Source organism: Serinus canaria, chromosome 9, assembly GCF_022539315.1.
Source record: "Serinus canaria isolate serCan28SL12 chromosome 9, serCan2020, whole genome shotgun sequence".
Lineage (NCBI taxonomy): Eukaryota > Metazoa > Chordata > Aves > Passeriformes > Fringillidae > Serinus > Serinus canaria.
This window is the reverse complement of record NC_066323.1, coordinates 9,257,876-9,272,803: the sequence shown is the minus strand read 5'-3', so window position 1 is coordinate 9,272,803 and position 14,928 is coordinate 9,257,876. Positions and strand designations below refer to the sequence as shown.

The window sequence follows — 14,928 nt, the reverse complement described above, 5'->3', positions numbered from 1 at the left end:
CTCCTCCAGGGTCATGTCATCTAAAGAAGACACTATGCTTGATATCAGAAAGACAGGCATGAAGACCTTCCTATTGAGATCTGATGTTCAGTGCATGCAGCCCCAATCTGTGCTGAGCTGAAGCTGATAGTCTGTGTTTTATGGCTGAAGAACAGATATATGCTATTTAGTGTACTCTTTCACAAAACCTTGTTTTCAAATAAATATATTAAAACTCTTGACATAAAACTTGCTTAAAACAAAAAAAAAAAAAAAAAGGAAGCTTACAACTTTTACTTTCCTTAAATGTTAAAAACTAAACTCAGGTTGTGCATACTTGTCCAGCAGAGCTTGATTGACTGCTCCTCTGTACAATCATCGGGATCTGTGCACACCTCTGCACTTGTTGAGGCTGAGCAAGATCACAACTGCAGCCTGGCCCAGCCATGGCACTGATGCCACAGAGGACAGGTCTCTGCTTGCCAGCAGCTGCACAGATGAAGTCTGCTTCCATATTCCCTGTGATCTTTCCCCTTGCTTTTCCTGGTATTCATGTGATGGTGTGGGGCTGACAAAAGGGCTCAGGGTGTTAATGATGGGGAAATAGGGGCATGTTTCTCCTTGTTTCACAGAAACCTTTTTCTTTCTTGTGTGTGTGTTTTCACCGCTTTCATCAAATATGAACAAAGTAGCTGATATGAGCAGGTTACATTGCAGGCCTAGATAGAGTAGACCCAGACATGTAACTTGTCACAGTGATGTGTATTGTTTGCTAAGGGGGAATTTTAGTCAGGGATATGGAATGAGGAGCAGTCAGAAGGCAGGAATGGTGCTCCACCATTCACTATCCAGCTGGCCCTTCATCTTTTGGGCTGTAACACTTCAAAGGGTGTCTCAGCAGCAAGCCAGAGACTGCAGGCCTGGTCTGCTGCCAGCAAATGCTGGGTGAAGCTCTGTTGTTGGAAACAGCACATAAATGCAATGAAGTTTTATTGTATCTGTGTGTGGGGAGAGTATTTAATCCATGTGAGTATCCCACCATCTCATGTGCATTGGTAATAATGGAAGATACATCTTGCATGTAGTGCTTGGGAGCTTCTCCAGCAGATGGCCTATTTTGTTGAATGCTAGTATTGCAATAGGATAGCCTGCCTTTGTTCTCTGCAAAGCTAAGGAATACTGAGCAGAGATGTGGGACTGAAAACCAGTTTTGAGTCCTTGGCTTCAGGCAGAAGTCCCTCAAGTTGAAATGTCTCTTACCAGCTTACTGGTTAGAGCTTGCAGTTCTCAGCATCATCCAGATCTGTTCTCCAATGGAGTGGAGCCAAGAATGAACCTTAAATGGCTACAGACAATGTTATTGTCAGTAAAACTGGAAACAAAGAGGGAACCACTGCTCCAATCCCATGGTCAAAGACCTGGTATTGTGGTGTAAGAAACAGAAGCTGGACAAATGTACATTGATGAGTCTCCTGGGGCTGCAATTCCTTCCCTTTGAATGGATACCTGTATCCCTTACTCCAGCGTGTTCTGCCAATGCCAACCAATAATGGTGTGTGGTGTTTTTCAGGTAATTTGTTAGTAATGCCTTGTGTTGTAAAATATTGTGGAGAAGGAAGGACACTGAGAGGAGAAAACCCCTCATTTCAGACTGTTCAGCAACCTGCCAGAGGCCAGATATTGCTAGAAGATTTCTAAGGTCCAAGTAGAAATGCTGGGAACAGCTGGCTCAGAAGGACCTAAAGTCCTGCATTGGTGCTTTGGCCAAGTTGTGAACAATGTTGCTTTTCATGGGTCTTTTGGCCACACTTTTCTAATTGCAACAGATTTTTCAGGGTAATCAAAACATACCTGATGCTTGCTGCAGGTCCTCAGTGAGGCTGTGTAAATCTGTATGTGCAGAGCAGCTCCTTCCAAGCCACTGGGTTCTGCCTGGAGCACCATGAAAGATCCCTACTGCTCCGGCAGTGATGTTTCCCCAGAGCAAGCAAATGTAAAAACTTCAGTCCCAAACTGATTTCTGAGCTGCTGTTCTGGGGCCACGAGGTAAGGTTACACGCACAGATTTTTAGAGAAGATTTTGGTGACTGTGGAAGAAAAAGGCCATGTGTGCCAGGCTGGGGACACCAGGAGGCAACTGGGAATTGGCCTGTCCTCACTTTCCCATGTCTGTCACTCTTTGTGGTTTCTTCTCTCCACTGTGTAAAGGATTGAGAACACTCATAGAAAAGCATCCACTGTTTCGGCTTTCTCCCCCAGCTCCTGTTTTTTCTTCCGTGGACAGGAAGATGCTGGTCTGTGTCTCATGAGACACATGTAGCTCAGGCTGTTTCCTCACAGGACAGTGCTCAATAGACTCCAGACGGGACTAGAAATGCTCCTACAGAGTGCTTTTGAGAGTTTGTGTTTCAAAACATGTCCAGAGGATAGAATGGCCCCATACATGGAATTTTTTTTTTTAAATCTCTACATAATTCCTTAGTTTACTAATCAGGCTGCTGAGGGTGCTGCTCTGTGACCACTTGAGGTCATGTGGTGCTTGAATGAGGTGCTGAGCTTTGCTCAATTTCCAGGGTGCCACTTGGGAAATTTGGAAATGGCCAGCCTGTGAGTGTTGAAAAAAACCAGGCTTATACAGCCCTAAAAGGGTTCTAGTAAACCTCTAGGAATGTTCTGGAGGTACAACAGGAAACCTCCAGAAAAACTAGAAAAACACCAATGAAATGGCCAGGAAATGACCAGGAATTTTCTGGAAAGGTGCTAGAAAACCTCTGAGAAGGCTCTGGAACCCTGTGGGATCCTGCCCCGGTTCTAAGGGTTTGACCAGTTTCTCTCAGGCAGATGAAGCCAATAACAGCGGGACTGGCTCAGTGCTTTGAATAAAGTCATTTGTTTCAGTGACTCAGTGCTGAGGAAGTGCTGCTCTCCTGGGCCTGTCTGGGGATGCTGCAGAGGGACCCACCCTGGTTGTTTGTCAGGGGCTACTTGGACCTAAATACTCCTGACTTTGCCAGAAGGAGAGGCGGGGGTGACAGGAAGCGGCTCTATCCCTCCTGACTAATGGGTTCCATCTCAATTAACCCTAGTGCAAATTAAATCACTTCTAAAGCATGCTGCTCTGACAGATCCCGGAGTCCCTCCAGGAGGCCCTGGACATTTCCTTAACCTCCTTTTTCCACTCCTTAACTTGGATGCAAGCCCCCTGCTTGGCACCATGCTGGGACTGAAGTGGTGATGGAGATGTTGGAGGTAAAGCTCCCAAGGCAAGAGGTCTTCAAGGAGGGGGCTGAGAGCCCTAAGCCCCCCAGCACTGCTGTTCCTCCCCTGCGGGGATTCAGTGGCCTCATCCTCTCACCTCTCCTTATCACCCTCCTTATCTCTCCCCTTCCTTCCAGGGCCAGCAAAGCTCTTCCTCCTTGCCTTTCAGAGTGAAGGATGGGCACTGCTGATAACATGATGATGTTGGCCATTTATCTCCTGCATCCTGGTGGCTGAAGCACGCTCCACCTTCACCCCTGCCAGATGCCAGCCAGCCCCAGGCTCTTCCCTTTCTTGCTGCTCTTGGCATTGGTGATGGGTTGGGTTTTCAGCCCACCTCTGGGGCCACCTTGAGCCTGCAGCAGTGGCAGGATGGGAGAGTTGGTAATCATGGACATTTCAGGACTGTGCAAGGCTTGTATTGTTTGCTTGTAACCTCTGATGGGACCAATGGGCCTGAAGGCCTTCAACCAAGGGTGCTGATCTTTGCCCAGGTGGTTTTATGTGGAAGCAAGGGTCTTTGGTCCCTCAGTGAAAGTAACTGCTTGGGCAGACCTGGTTCAATGTGTTCCTCCAGCACTTGTGGAATTAGCCTGGCCCATGCTCTGTGTCTTGGGAGGAGATGTTGCCCCAGCCTCTGGAACTGGCTTGACTTGGCCTCTGAAATCCTGTTCTGTGTGGGCAAATGTTCCTGTTGGCAGCAGCCCGGATCTGGAGTTTTGTTTTGAGCTCCATACTCCAGTTCCTGGCACTGCTTGCACAGCTAAAGCTCTGGGTTTTGCTTAGAAGAAATACCTGTGCAGGTGCTCAGGTGAGCCATCAGTGTCTGCCACTGGGGAATCAGTGCTACCCACACATGGCAGAGAGGTGACTCAAGACCATAATCCCAGACATCTCTGCCCAGTGCACTTAGTTTGGTGGGCCCTGCTGCCTGACAGGGTTTGGTTCAGCAATGTCTGTGTCTGGATTTTTTTCTTTGTGTTTGCAGAGCATGAACAGAAAATGGGCACAGGAGGGTCTACACAGTAAGGGTCCAGGTGCAGCAGGTCCTGGGGAGCAGGGCAGAGTGCTTGGGGGGACGCCCTGGCCTTGCTGCCCACTGCCCGGGTGCAGGGTTGGCCAAGGGGAAGGATATTGGTTTGGTGGCAACAGCATCCCTGGCCAAGGGTATAAATAGCTGCTCTGGTGACCCAGAGAAGAATGGCTGCACAGGAGAGGTTAATTGTCAGCAGAAATTATGGGGACATTGCTCCTCCCAAGATAACCTGCAAGGGGTGAAACACGGAACAATTTTTTCCCCTTCAGAGTGAAGGAAAAAGAGCCTGAAATATCGATGCACTGTCTTTGTTCTCAGTTTTAGGGCGGCTCTCCCATTTCATTGTTTTTTTCCATTTCATGCCAATGAGAACCAAGATGGATTAACTTTTTGTCTCCCAACCATGCCTTCCCAGAGGAGGAACTGAGCTAGCTCCTGCAGGGCTGGGCAAATTCTCTGTTTAATTTAACCTCACATCAAGGTCTTTTTTATTTTTAGCTTAAGCCTAATCTGGGGTTCAGGGGTGCATGAGAAGCAGCTGAAAATAATTTGCTGGAAACATCTGTGTTGGACAGCAGAGTTCATGGGCTGCTTCACAGATGAAACCTCATGCTTGCTTCTCTTGCGGGCCTCGAGGTTTTGCAGTTTCCTCCTGAGTGGCTGGGCAGGTGGCCACTGGTCTGTGCTGGTGGCAGCACCAAAGCTGTGCTGGAGTGATGAGGGCACTGAGGGTCGCTGGACTGGGGATGTTTCTCCTGATGCTGAAGCTCTCTGTCCTGCTATTTCTGTGCACCCAGTTCCCAAACTATTTTGTCCATATTTTTTCCTAATGGAACATCTCTAGCTGTTCCTTTCTCCCAGCCCCCTGCCTTTTGGGGTTGGAATGCCTTGCTGTGACTGAAAAGCAGCTCTGTCACACCGAGACCCCGGGCAGCACCTACGTGATCGTACAACGCTGTCCTACAGCGTGCAGCTAACGTTAGCTGGAAACCTCATGTTAGTGGGAAAAAGTTCATTAGCACAGTTAATTGAAAAGGGACAAACATTCGATAAGGGGCTTGGTCAGTCCTTTCCTTTGCATTGGCGGGGCTTCCATCAGGTAAGGATTTGTCGGACAGTGCGGTGCCTGCACAGCTCATCGCACCGGGCTAAGGCCGGGTTCAGCCTCCTCCCGCCCCGCTCGGCCCCTGAAAAGCTCCGCCCTCCTCGCCCGACATCTCTTTCAGACGAAACTTTCGAGCGGGAAGGCTTTTCCCGGCCCAAGGCGGAACAGGGGCACAAGAGCTCCGGTTGAGGCCATTCGTCATTTCAAAACCCGAACAATCCCCAGAGACCCCCCGAGCCACCTCAGGCCGCCGCTGCAGCTGCGCCGCCACGCCACAGGGGGCGCTGCCCGCCCCACAGCCGCGGGCACGCCCCCGCCACGTGACGGGCCGGTGCCAGGTGGCGATTGGCTGAGAGTGGTCACGTGCGCGGGACGCGGCGCGGGGGCGGGCCGCGGTTGCCGGGGCGACACCGGTGGCGGCTGAGGGAAGATTGGGACAGGTGGGAATGGGGGACCAGAGGGATTGGGACAGGTGGGAATGGGGGACGGAGGAATGGGACACGTGGGAATGGGGGACGGGGGGAATGGGGACGGGGGCAGGGAGGAGTGGGGGAGAGAGGGGATTGGGGCAGGGGGAATTGAGAGACCGGGGCATTGGGACGGGTGGGAATGTGGGAGGGGTGGGACTGGGGCAAGGCAGAATGTGAGAGAGGAGGGACTGGGACAAGGCAGAATGTGGGAGAGGAGGGACTGGGACATAAGAGTGGGGCACGTAGAGCATGGCTCTACACAGAGGAGCATGGGCTCCTCTGCGTATCTCTGTGTCTGTCTGTCTGTTTGCCCGTGTCTCTCCTCATGCCCTCCGGAGATGCCGTGGCTGAGGGGCTGTGCCGTGTGAGCCCTGTACTCTGCACTAACAGCCCCTCTTTGCCATTTTCCAGCTATATCAGCCATGAGAAGTAGCAGCAGCCCTTAGCAATGGGTGATGTTTTAGCATATGAGGCCGAGTTACTTGGACTAGTGAAAGAGGTTGGTTTTCTGTCTTTCTTTTTTTTTTTTTTTTTAATGATTCTTGCAAGGCGATATTTCTCAGTGTTGGCATTCAGAGCCAGGCATTGTAACCGAGGCCTGAATTCTGGAGTTATTTATCTGGCTGAGTGTTGCTACACTCTGAAATTGTGCTGACTTCTGTCACGCTCTGTCAGTTCAAAAGGCTCAATGTCCATTAAATGCCAGCAGTAAATTTTCTTCTTTGGTTGAATGAAATTACTGGCTAAACCCAGAGGCATCATTCTTTCAGAGATGGTGTACTCAAGTGTCTCTAGACTGCAGGAGGAAATTGAGAGATGGTATTTTCATACCATGAGGAACCAGTTCTTGGTTTATCACTTTGCAGTCTTTGGCATTTGTGGACCACCCTGCAGAGAAACTTTGGCATTTCATGGGCCATTCATTGAAGCATTAATCACCTGAAAAAAGAATTAATCACTTACTGAAGCAATAATCATCTAACAAATGTTGTTCCTCTATGTTTTTATCTTGCAGTATTTGGATTTTGCCGGATTTCAAGAAACAGTGAAAGTATTTAAAAAGGAATGTAAAATAAAAGGGAAGCCACTACCTAAACCAGCAGATGTTTCATCAGAAGATTCATTGCCTATTCAGGTTATCCATCATTTACACATACTTTGAGTAATAATGAAAACAGAGGTCACTAACCACCCTGTGAGTTATTACAACAGTGAATTGTCTGAACAGATTATTGATTATTTGAAGAAATCTCCTGACAGTCTTCTTCCAGCTTCAAGTTTGGGGTTGGGGTTATTTTTTTTCACAACTACAGTAATTTTGAACTTAAGGCACTAGTTTTGATTTACACTACTTTAAGTTTTTACTGATACGCTTGAAAATGTGGGCTTTGCTTCTTGTATTGATGGTTGATTCAGGCTCTCAAAGATACTAAAGATATGTGAAGAAAGAATATTTGGGTGGTCATTGAATGGTAGGACATTTGTGAATAAAACTTTTAATTGGAAGTGTTCAGGTGGCACTGGAATTCTTCATTCACTAATGTACTGCTAAGAGTATGTGGCTCTTCTGTGTTTGGATTTTCACTTGATGCTTTTCCCTTTCACAGGAAGAAATGCTTACAGCATTTGAAGATGGTGATCAGAAAGTTTTCTTCCAGCTCTGGGAGGAGCATATTTTGTCTTCAGTCCATGACAGTGATCCAGCTGCTCAGAACCTGGAGTTCTATCTCCACATCTACTTTGCCACCTTCCTCTTGAAACAAACTATGGGAAAGCCAGTAAGTTTAGTTCACAACTCAAGCCTCAGATTGCTGTTGTTTATTTCACTTCATTTATTTGTCTTTAGTGTGGATAAGGATGGGATATTTTCTAAGAATCATTCCAAGAATATGTATCCACTTTTGGCCACAGTCTGCATTTTAGTTCAGCCAGATCTTTTGTATTGTGGAGTACAGAGAGTTGGAGCTGTCCTTATCCCAAAGTTCCTTTCAGTTTCAGTTTGGAAAATACCAAAATAGCAATACTTTTGCACTTGTGATTGTAGATCATAGCAAGTTCTTAAAACATTTATTTTGCTTGAAATTTGGACTGGAAATGTGAATTGAAATACAGTAATTTCTGACTAAATGGCAAAGCTCAGTTTTGACCAGCTCAATATATCATGCTGAGAAATATGAATCCTAAGATGTTATAAAACAAAATCTCTGCTACATGGGACTTTTATGATGAAGAGACATTTAAGTAGCCTGGATTGAGCCAGATCAGCCAGGGCTTAATAGCTCCTGGCCTTCACCTGTCAGCTGCTTACAGGAGTCTTTGGATGCCTGCAGTCTGTTTTCCAGCCTCTAAGGAGCTTTTGTTGTTATGTGTGCCAGCTCCACTTCCACTGCTGTGCAAATGGATTTTTTTGTTTCTGCACTTACCTCTGAAATAAAGCATGTCTAAAGTATGTGTTTTCTCTCTGCTTTGAGGGTAGCAAGGGCATTTTTCTTTAAAAGTCTAGCCTGAAGTGAACAGGAATAATTTACATGCAAAAAGCCATTGTCTGTCTCTTCTTTCTTTGGACCTGGATGAGAGAAACAACAGCATTGGTTTACATTTTCCTTTATGACTGGTGAAAGCATACAGTATGTTTTCTAGTTAAATAAATACTGGTTTTTAGATAACAAATATACTGGAATTTCAAATTTGGTATTAATATACTTGAGTCTCTTCTTTTATTCGCCAGCTTTACAGTGCATTTAGAATGGTAGTTTTCTAAATTAAAAATGCTGCTTTATTTCCTAGGACAAAGCTGAACTTGATGAAAGGATTTCTTATTTCAAGGCATACCTGGAAACAAAAGGAGCTGCACTGAGCCAGACTACAGAGTTTCTTCCCTTCTATGCTTTGCCGTTTGTTCCAAACCCCATGGTACATCCTTCCTTTAAAGAACTTTTCCAGGTAAGTGTCTGTGTGGTGACTTACACTGACATACCTACACAAATTTGCTTGTAAAGCATGTATAGTATTTTTTGAGTTATTTGCTCTGAATGCTTCCCTGACCATGTGGACAGTTGTGCTGGCCTGGCTGAGCAGCTGCGGGCAGCCACTCTGGTGCAAGGAGGTGTCTTCAGCCTGCATTGCTGCCACACTGCTTTTGATACCAAATCAAAGCTTAAGTGATACTTGCCCTACAGCTGACTTTGGATGTACCAGCTGATGAGGAGCTCCAGTTTAATGCTAAAAAAAGGCAAATCCTGCCATTTTCCTTTGGGACAAGCTATAAATAATGAGATAGACTGGTTGACCTCAGAGATGGAATATGACTACTCTTTTTTAATTATACTTAGCAGCATTTTTTTTAATGTGTTATCTAAGACGAGATCCTCAGGTTTATTCTGAGTAACCCAGTGTCCAAGCTCTTAGTCCACACTCACTCATATTTTCTTGTGGGAATTGTTCAACTCATTCCATGTTAGTATTGAAGCACAGATTGTTTTATGTTTGAGAAAGAGCAGCAGTGAGTCACTAGTTTATGAAGCAGAGTTCTTATGGCTTATATTTTTCTCAGGCATCTGATGCTTTATATAGCTGGAGTTCCAGTCAGTTTGTGTAATACATCTTAAAAAATGATATGCACTCCTCTCTGTAGGAGACAAGGTTCCTTTGGTAATATACAGTGTCCTGTGGTACACCACTGTCTGGATACTGAGTTGGTAAATGCAACAAGTAAATTCTGTACACTCTTCAGCATGGTGAAATAAGGGCAAATCTGAGCTGTGAGAACAGCGTGCAGCATATATGTATACAGCAGTAAATTTAGGGAGCTCCTGGTACTTGTTGGAAGACAGCTTTTTTTTTCATTGGCTGGCTTTTCCTCAAGCAGAAACCAGCTTCACTGAAGGCTTGAAATAGAAGACATGAGTATCTGGCGGATTCCTAAGTGTAGTTTGACTTTTTACCTTAACTGTTATTTCCTTGTCAGTATGAGACCCTACGTCAGGCAGAGGACAGCATTCCAGTTAATGCTCTGAGTTTGTTCTGCTGGTCTGTTTTTCCTGCATTGCCTGTTTTTCTCCAAATCCTTATTTTAGAAACATTGTACCCACCAGTGTCGTGTCATGATGCTTGCAGTAGTTACTGACAAAACTTACAATTCCCAGATCTTGTTAGGAGCAAAGGATGAAAACTGAGCAGTGCAAAATTGCGAATTTTGTACTCTATTCAATACATGTGAAAATAATTTTTTATCCTTTTCTCAAGTTGCTTGTCCTTTAAAGGTGCTTTTACTTTCAGGGCAGTTGTGTGTGTATACAAGCCGCCAACACTATGTGACAGTTTTGTACTTCAAATAAAGATACTTTGTGTTTCTAGAACTTTTATCTAGGAGTACTACTGAACTCCCCTCTGACTTCTGTATGCTTTCATGGGGAGTGAGCAAACACATTCACATCAGTAACAGTGAAGGGAAAATCTTTTAAATCCAATGCTTGCTGCCTTGTTTACTAGTAGGAAGTTGCTGTGATCCAAGCAGTACTTTCTGCAGAGTGTACATATTTGGTGAACTGTCATTATTTGTTTTTCTTTTCAAGGATTCTTGGACACTGGATTTAAGGACAAGATTGGAAACATTCCTGTCTCTGGCTCTCAAGGCCAGACAGACTCCTCGGCTTCTCACTATATTTGTATCCTTCTAAGAAAACACTTTGCAGATAATTAGAAATACTGTAAAGAGGCAGTATAATTTATTGCAAGAGTGTGCTGCTAAGATTTATTGCAGAATTGCAGTAACATTGCAGTTCAGTGTTTTTATGACAGGAAACATTGTTTATATTCCACATTCAAAAATAAACTTTTGAAAAAGTCATATAAAGATCATTTCCAGATCCATATGAACCTACATGCTTATCATGTGATCATTATTTGTTTCCATGTATAAATACAGGATACCCAAAGGCACCAACCCAACCTGACTTATTTCTTAGCATTTCTAAACCTGTTAGTCTTTTAAATTAGCCATTTCAGGGTCTAGCTGAAAATTTTCCAGGGCTTTTAAGGGTTCTGGAAATTATTTGGTCACTCATAGGTCAGCAAAAGATCTCAAGTCCCTAGGCAACATTGTTAGTTGTGCACTTACGAGATTTTTATGTATTTATTGTTGATTTATGTATTCTGTAGAGCATCAGGCACTTGCTGTTGGCTGGGATAGTAGGAATATCAGGCTTGGTTGAGATCTCATTCTGAGTTTCTGGAACAAACACTGAAAAGGTGCACATTTTCCTGATCTGCTTTTACTCGTGTAACAGAAGGAAAGTGGACAGTGCAACAAAGGTAAATACTGGGCTGTGGTAAGGATGTTCTGTAAAATTGTCAGGGGCTGTGAAAGTAGTGGGAGGTTTACCTGCAGGGTGGGGAAACCAGTGATGCATAGCAGAAAGTCCTTGGAAATCCAGGCCCCAGCTTTGGTAATAGCTATTGATAGCTTTTCAAGCTCAGTGAGGTTCAAGCAGTCAGTGTCAGTAAGTATGGGCTAGAAGTGGGTAAGGGTCTAGTAGTGGGATTTGTATTAAACATCTATTCTGTTCTGAAACATGTTAAAAACAAGTGGAGAACTCCATACAAAGTGCATACCAGCTTTCCTTTTCTAATTCTGATGAAAGTAAGTTGCCTCAGATTCCTTTCCCTTGCTTCCAGATTTTGTCTCATTCAGTTGTTCTGATGACTGTCTGATGATCTTAGACAAAGTTGATTTTTGTTCCTATTTACTTATTTTGTTTAAATAGTACCTCCTAAAATAGTGCATTTTAGTATGTCCTGAATAAAAATGCGTTCATTTAAATGTGACTGGCTGATGTGTTGCATTTTGAGGTAAGCTGCTTATACACACTTTAATATGTGTGTGTGACTTTTGGTCCTTTAGAAATAATAATTGCAGCACAGTGTCCTGTTAGATGCTGGTAACACTTGAAACATATACCTTTTAAAAATCAGTTCAATAAATAGAACTTAGGTTTCCAACTACCTTTCATTGATTTTTTCACTTGACTTTCTGCATATACTTTCTAGTTAGGGATTTATATGAGACCAGTTGGATTCTTTAAATTATTTTTCCTCTTGAGTTATTTTATCTGTAGGTTTGTCCTGAAGATTTACTTTTTGTAGATGGAATTAGGTATTCTCCCGGTGTGAGTTCCATATGTTTTCTTTGTTATTTTGTGCTTTGTGTTGTTGCATTAGACTTTCACTGAATAATAGAAAGGTCTCTTGGATTTTTATTTTCCAGAAGTGACACTTTTTCCATGTGGAGGACTTTCCTGAAGGCAATAATCCCATGCTCTTATTAAAAAGAAATAACTACACAATTGCACCTGACTTATTTGGGGCCTAATTAGTTTTAATTTGGGCAGGTTCTGTGCTTTGTGCAGGGACTGTCATGGAATTCAATTCAGGTAGATCAGCCTGAATTTGCAAATCTGTTACATGCATTGGAGGTTGAGTCAGTTTGGGTTTTTCATAAAGGTTACTTGAGGACTGTCTCATAGGAAGGTTTTGGATCCAAGAGGTTATTTTTGTAGTATCCTGCTCACATCACATGGGATCCACAGCACTTATTCGCTGCTGAAGAATATTTACTTTATCAGTGAAGGGGAAATTCAAAGGAAATTTATAGGCAAAACATGAATGAAGAGCAGTATGGCAGAGTCCTGAAAACACCTTTTGTAAATAGCTGCCAGTCATCAGTCTCACATGCTGAAATACTTCAACTTTGAGTGGGGTGGTGTAAATGCTTTTGAGGGTGGCCTGGAGTGTTCAGTGTGTTTACCTTGCCTGCATTACCTGCTACAGTCCGGCTTCTTACCCATTTGCTAAAAAATTTCAGTTCCTGTATGACTTCCAAAGCTATTTGTGTGGCAGTTGGGCTTAACTTGCAGTTCTCCCATATGTTTTTAGTTTGGCTGGAAAGGAAAAAATTGCAGAATGGTTGGCATCTTGCACAGAGAGCTTCAGACCTTCTTTGTGTCCTTTCTGCTAACAGGAACTGAGGGGATGAGGTATTTGGAAGTGTGTTCAGCTGCTGTTCTCTTCACTGCCTCATTAGAAACCTGTGGATGAGTTCACAGCCACTCTTCCACCTTTTTGGGGAGGGCTAGAGTGGTGGAAGTGCATCAGGCCCCTGTACTAGAGAAGGTGGAGTGTGACCTATCTGTTTGTGAAGATTTGCAAAAGTCTGACTATTTATGTGGAAAAATGTCAGTTTAGAGTATGGGTAGTAATTTTTAAGCAAGAAGGAGACTCCTGGTTCTCCTGAGAGCAAGATTCAGTGTCCAACGGCAGCTCCTGAGACCTGTGGCTTCTCTGCTCGGAGCTCTGCTTCACTGTGTGCAGGAACTCAGCTGGCTGGAGTCAGTGCTTCTGGACAAGTATGTGAAGGTGGGCTGAGATTAGACAGAAAGAGAGAGAGCAAGCACAAGTTCAGGAAACAAGTGTTTCAGGTGTAGGTAAGTTGTAAAGGAATCTTTCACTTAGAAAAAGTTATCATGGGATTCAGTGCATATGTGTAGCTCTTTTGCTGCTTGTAGGAACTGGAGTTAGAAGACTTGGCAATTACACACATGAGAGAGCAGGCAAGATTTCTGGTAGAAACATGCAGTAGTTCAGATGGTACCCAGTGCCAGCATTTTCATTTGGCAGAGTCACAAGCTTTACTGTATGTTGTATCTTCCTGCACCAGGAAATTAGTCTTGTGTGCTGTATTTTTCCCCCTTTTCATTGACATATGAATAATGTTTCTGGTAGGTGTTTGGTCCAGAGCTTTTTTTTTTCCTCCTTGATAAGCTTATCATATGTACAAAGCATTTGTCAGTGCTGGGAGTTGTGTCTGGGAAAGAGAGAGGCCACAGTGTTACTCTGATTCCTGTAATGGTGCAGTTTGATCCCTGCTGCAAGATGACATAAATGTCAGCTGAAATGCCTCTGAAAGGTACCATTTTCTTTTACCAAATCTGGACTGGGATGGTAATGATTCAACATTTTAAACAAGGAATTTAGTACTAATTTTTACCTGGGCCGGTAGCTCCCTGATTTATCTAAATGAATGCTGTTAGAGGGATATGGCAGGAATGCAATGAGGGAACGGAGCAGCACAGGACCAGCACTTCCAGCAGCTGTCTGAACTTGGAACAGCTGCTTGCTCTTGTACAGTGATGAGAGCTTCCTGCTCTTTCAGAAGGAGAAGCTGTTGTGAAAGACTTTTTCCTTTTCAGTAAAATTACTTAATGTGTGAGAAGATAGTGATACAAAATTACATTCGGGATTCCTTTCTGACACCTTTTTCTCAGTTTACTAGTGATAATCCCTGGATTTAACAGTCAAGAGGTAAAATTGGGCACTGTTTCTGAATTTCCTAAACTAGTGTTCATGAGCTGCATTGAGTTTTGGTTATGTAGTTTTTTCCTGCTGACTGCAGTTGGAAGACATATTTTCATCACTGGAAATTCTACCCACTGGGCTATGAAAAGTAAGCAAACTCTGAGAAGGTTTATGCTTTGTGATTTGGTGCTTCCAACTTTCCTCTGAGTGAAAGTCACGCTCTAGATACGTCCATTGGAAATTTACAAATTGAATGTGTTATGTCACAGTTAAATAAAAATATATTCCTATTTGCTCATCTAGGCAACAGAATAAAGTGCTGGAGTAGCTAGTTTTGTGCAGTGGTTGCTCTCAGAATCTTTTTTTAGTTTAGAAAAATGTTCTTGTTTTGAAGCTGTATCATATTAAAGCTGTGGTAGCATTTTAACAGTAATGGCTGTGAAATAAAAACAAAATCAAAGTTGAATTATTATAATCTAGGCTGAATAATTCGGTTGTCTTTGGAAATCATCTTAACTCTGATTTTTAAGTTAATATTGATTGAAATTGAGATTAGTATAATAGCTTACAGAATTGTAAAAATCTTAGCAGCATTGCTTAATGTTACTGTTCTAGTGGTGTTTTGGTTATTGGTCTGGGGTTTTTTAAGGGCATTTTGCTGGATTTGAACAGGATCTGTGGCTTATCATTTATCAGTGAGATAAACTGTGTCTGATATATTGGTCTGT

General features: G+C 43.6%; 2 protein-coding genes across 5 annotated transcripts in view; both read left to right on the top strand.

Moving 5' to 3' along the window:
* Positions 1–219, top strand: part of PSMD1 (proteasome 26S subunit, non-ATPase 1) — a 57,408-nt gene extending 57,189 nt beyond the window's left edge. For both annotated transcript variants that reach the window (XM_050978037.1, XM_009089118.4), the window contains one exon: positions 10–219. The gene's annotated coding sequence lies outside the window, so the exon portion shown is untranslated. The remainder of the gene's footprint in view (positions 1–9) is intronic.
* A 5,491-nt stretch (positions 220–5,710) lies between these two features.
* ARMC9 (armadillo repeat containing 9) overlaps positions 5,711–14,928 on the top strand; it is a 64,992-nt gene continuing 55,774 nt past the window's right edge. For all 3 annotated transcript variants that reach the window (XM_050978038.1, XM_018912906.3, XM_009089115.4), the window contains exons 1-7: positions 5,711–5,818; positions 6,260–6,347; positions 6,864–6,983; positions 7,456–7,626; positions 8,636–8,791; positions 10,423–10,515; positions 11,137–11,161. In XM_050978038.1, coding sequence (XP_050833995.1) covers positions 6,297–6,347; positions 6,864–6,983; positions 7,456–7,626; positions 8,636–8,791; positions 10,423–10,515; positions 11,137–11,161 — 616 coding nt within the window. In that variant the 5' untranslated portion in view covers positions 5,711–5,818; positions 6,260–6,296. The remainder of the gene's footprint in view (positions 5,819–6,259; positions 6,348–6,863; positions 6,984–7,455; positions 7,627–8,635; positions 8,792–10,422; positions 10,516–11,136; positions 11,162–14,928) is intronic.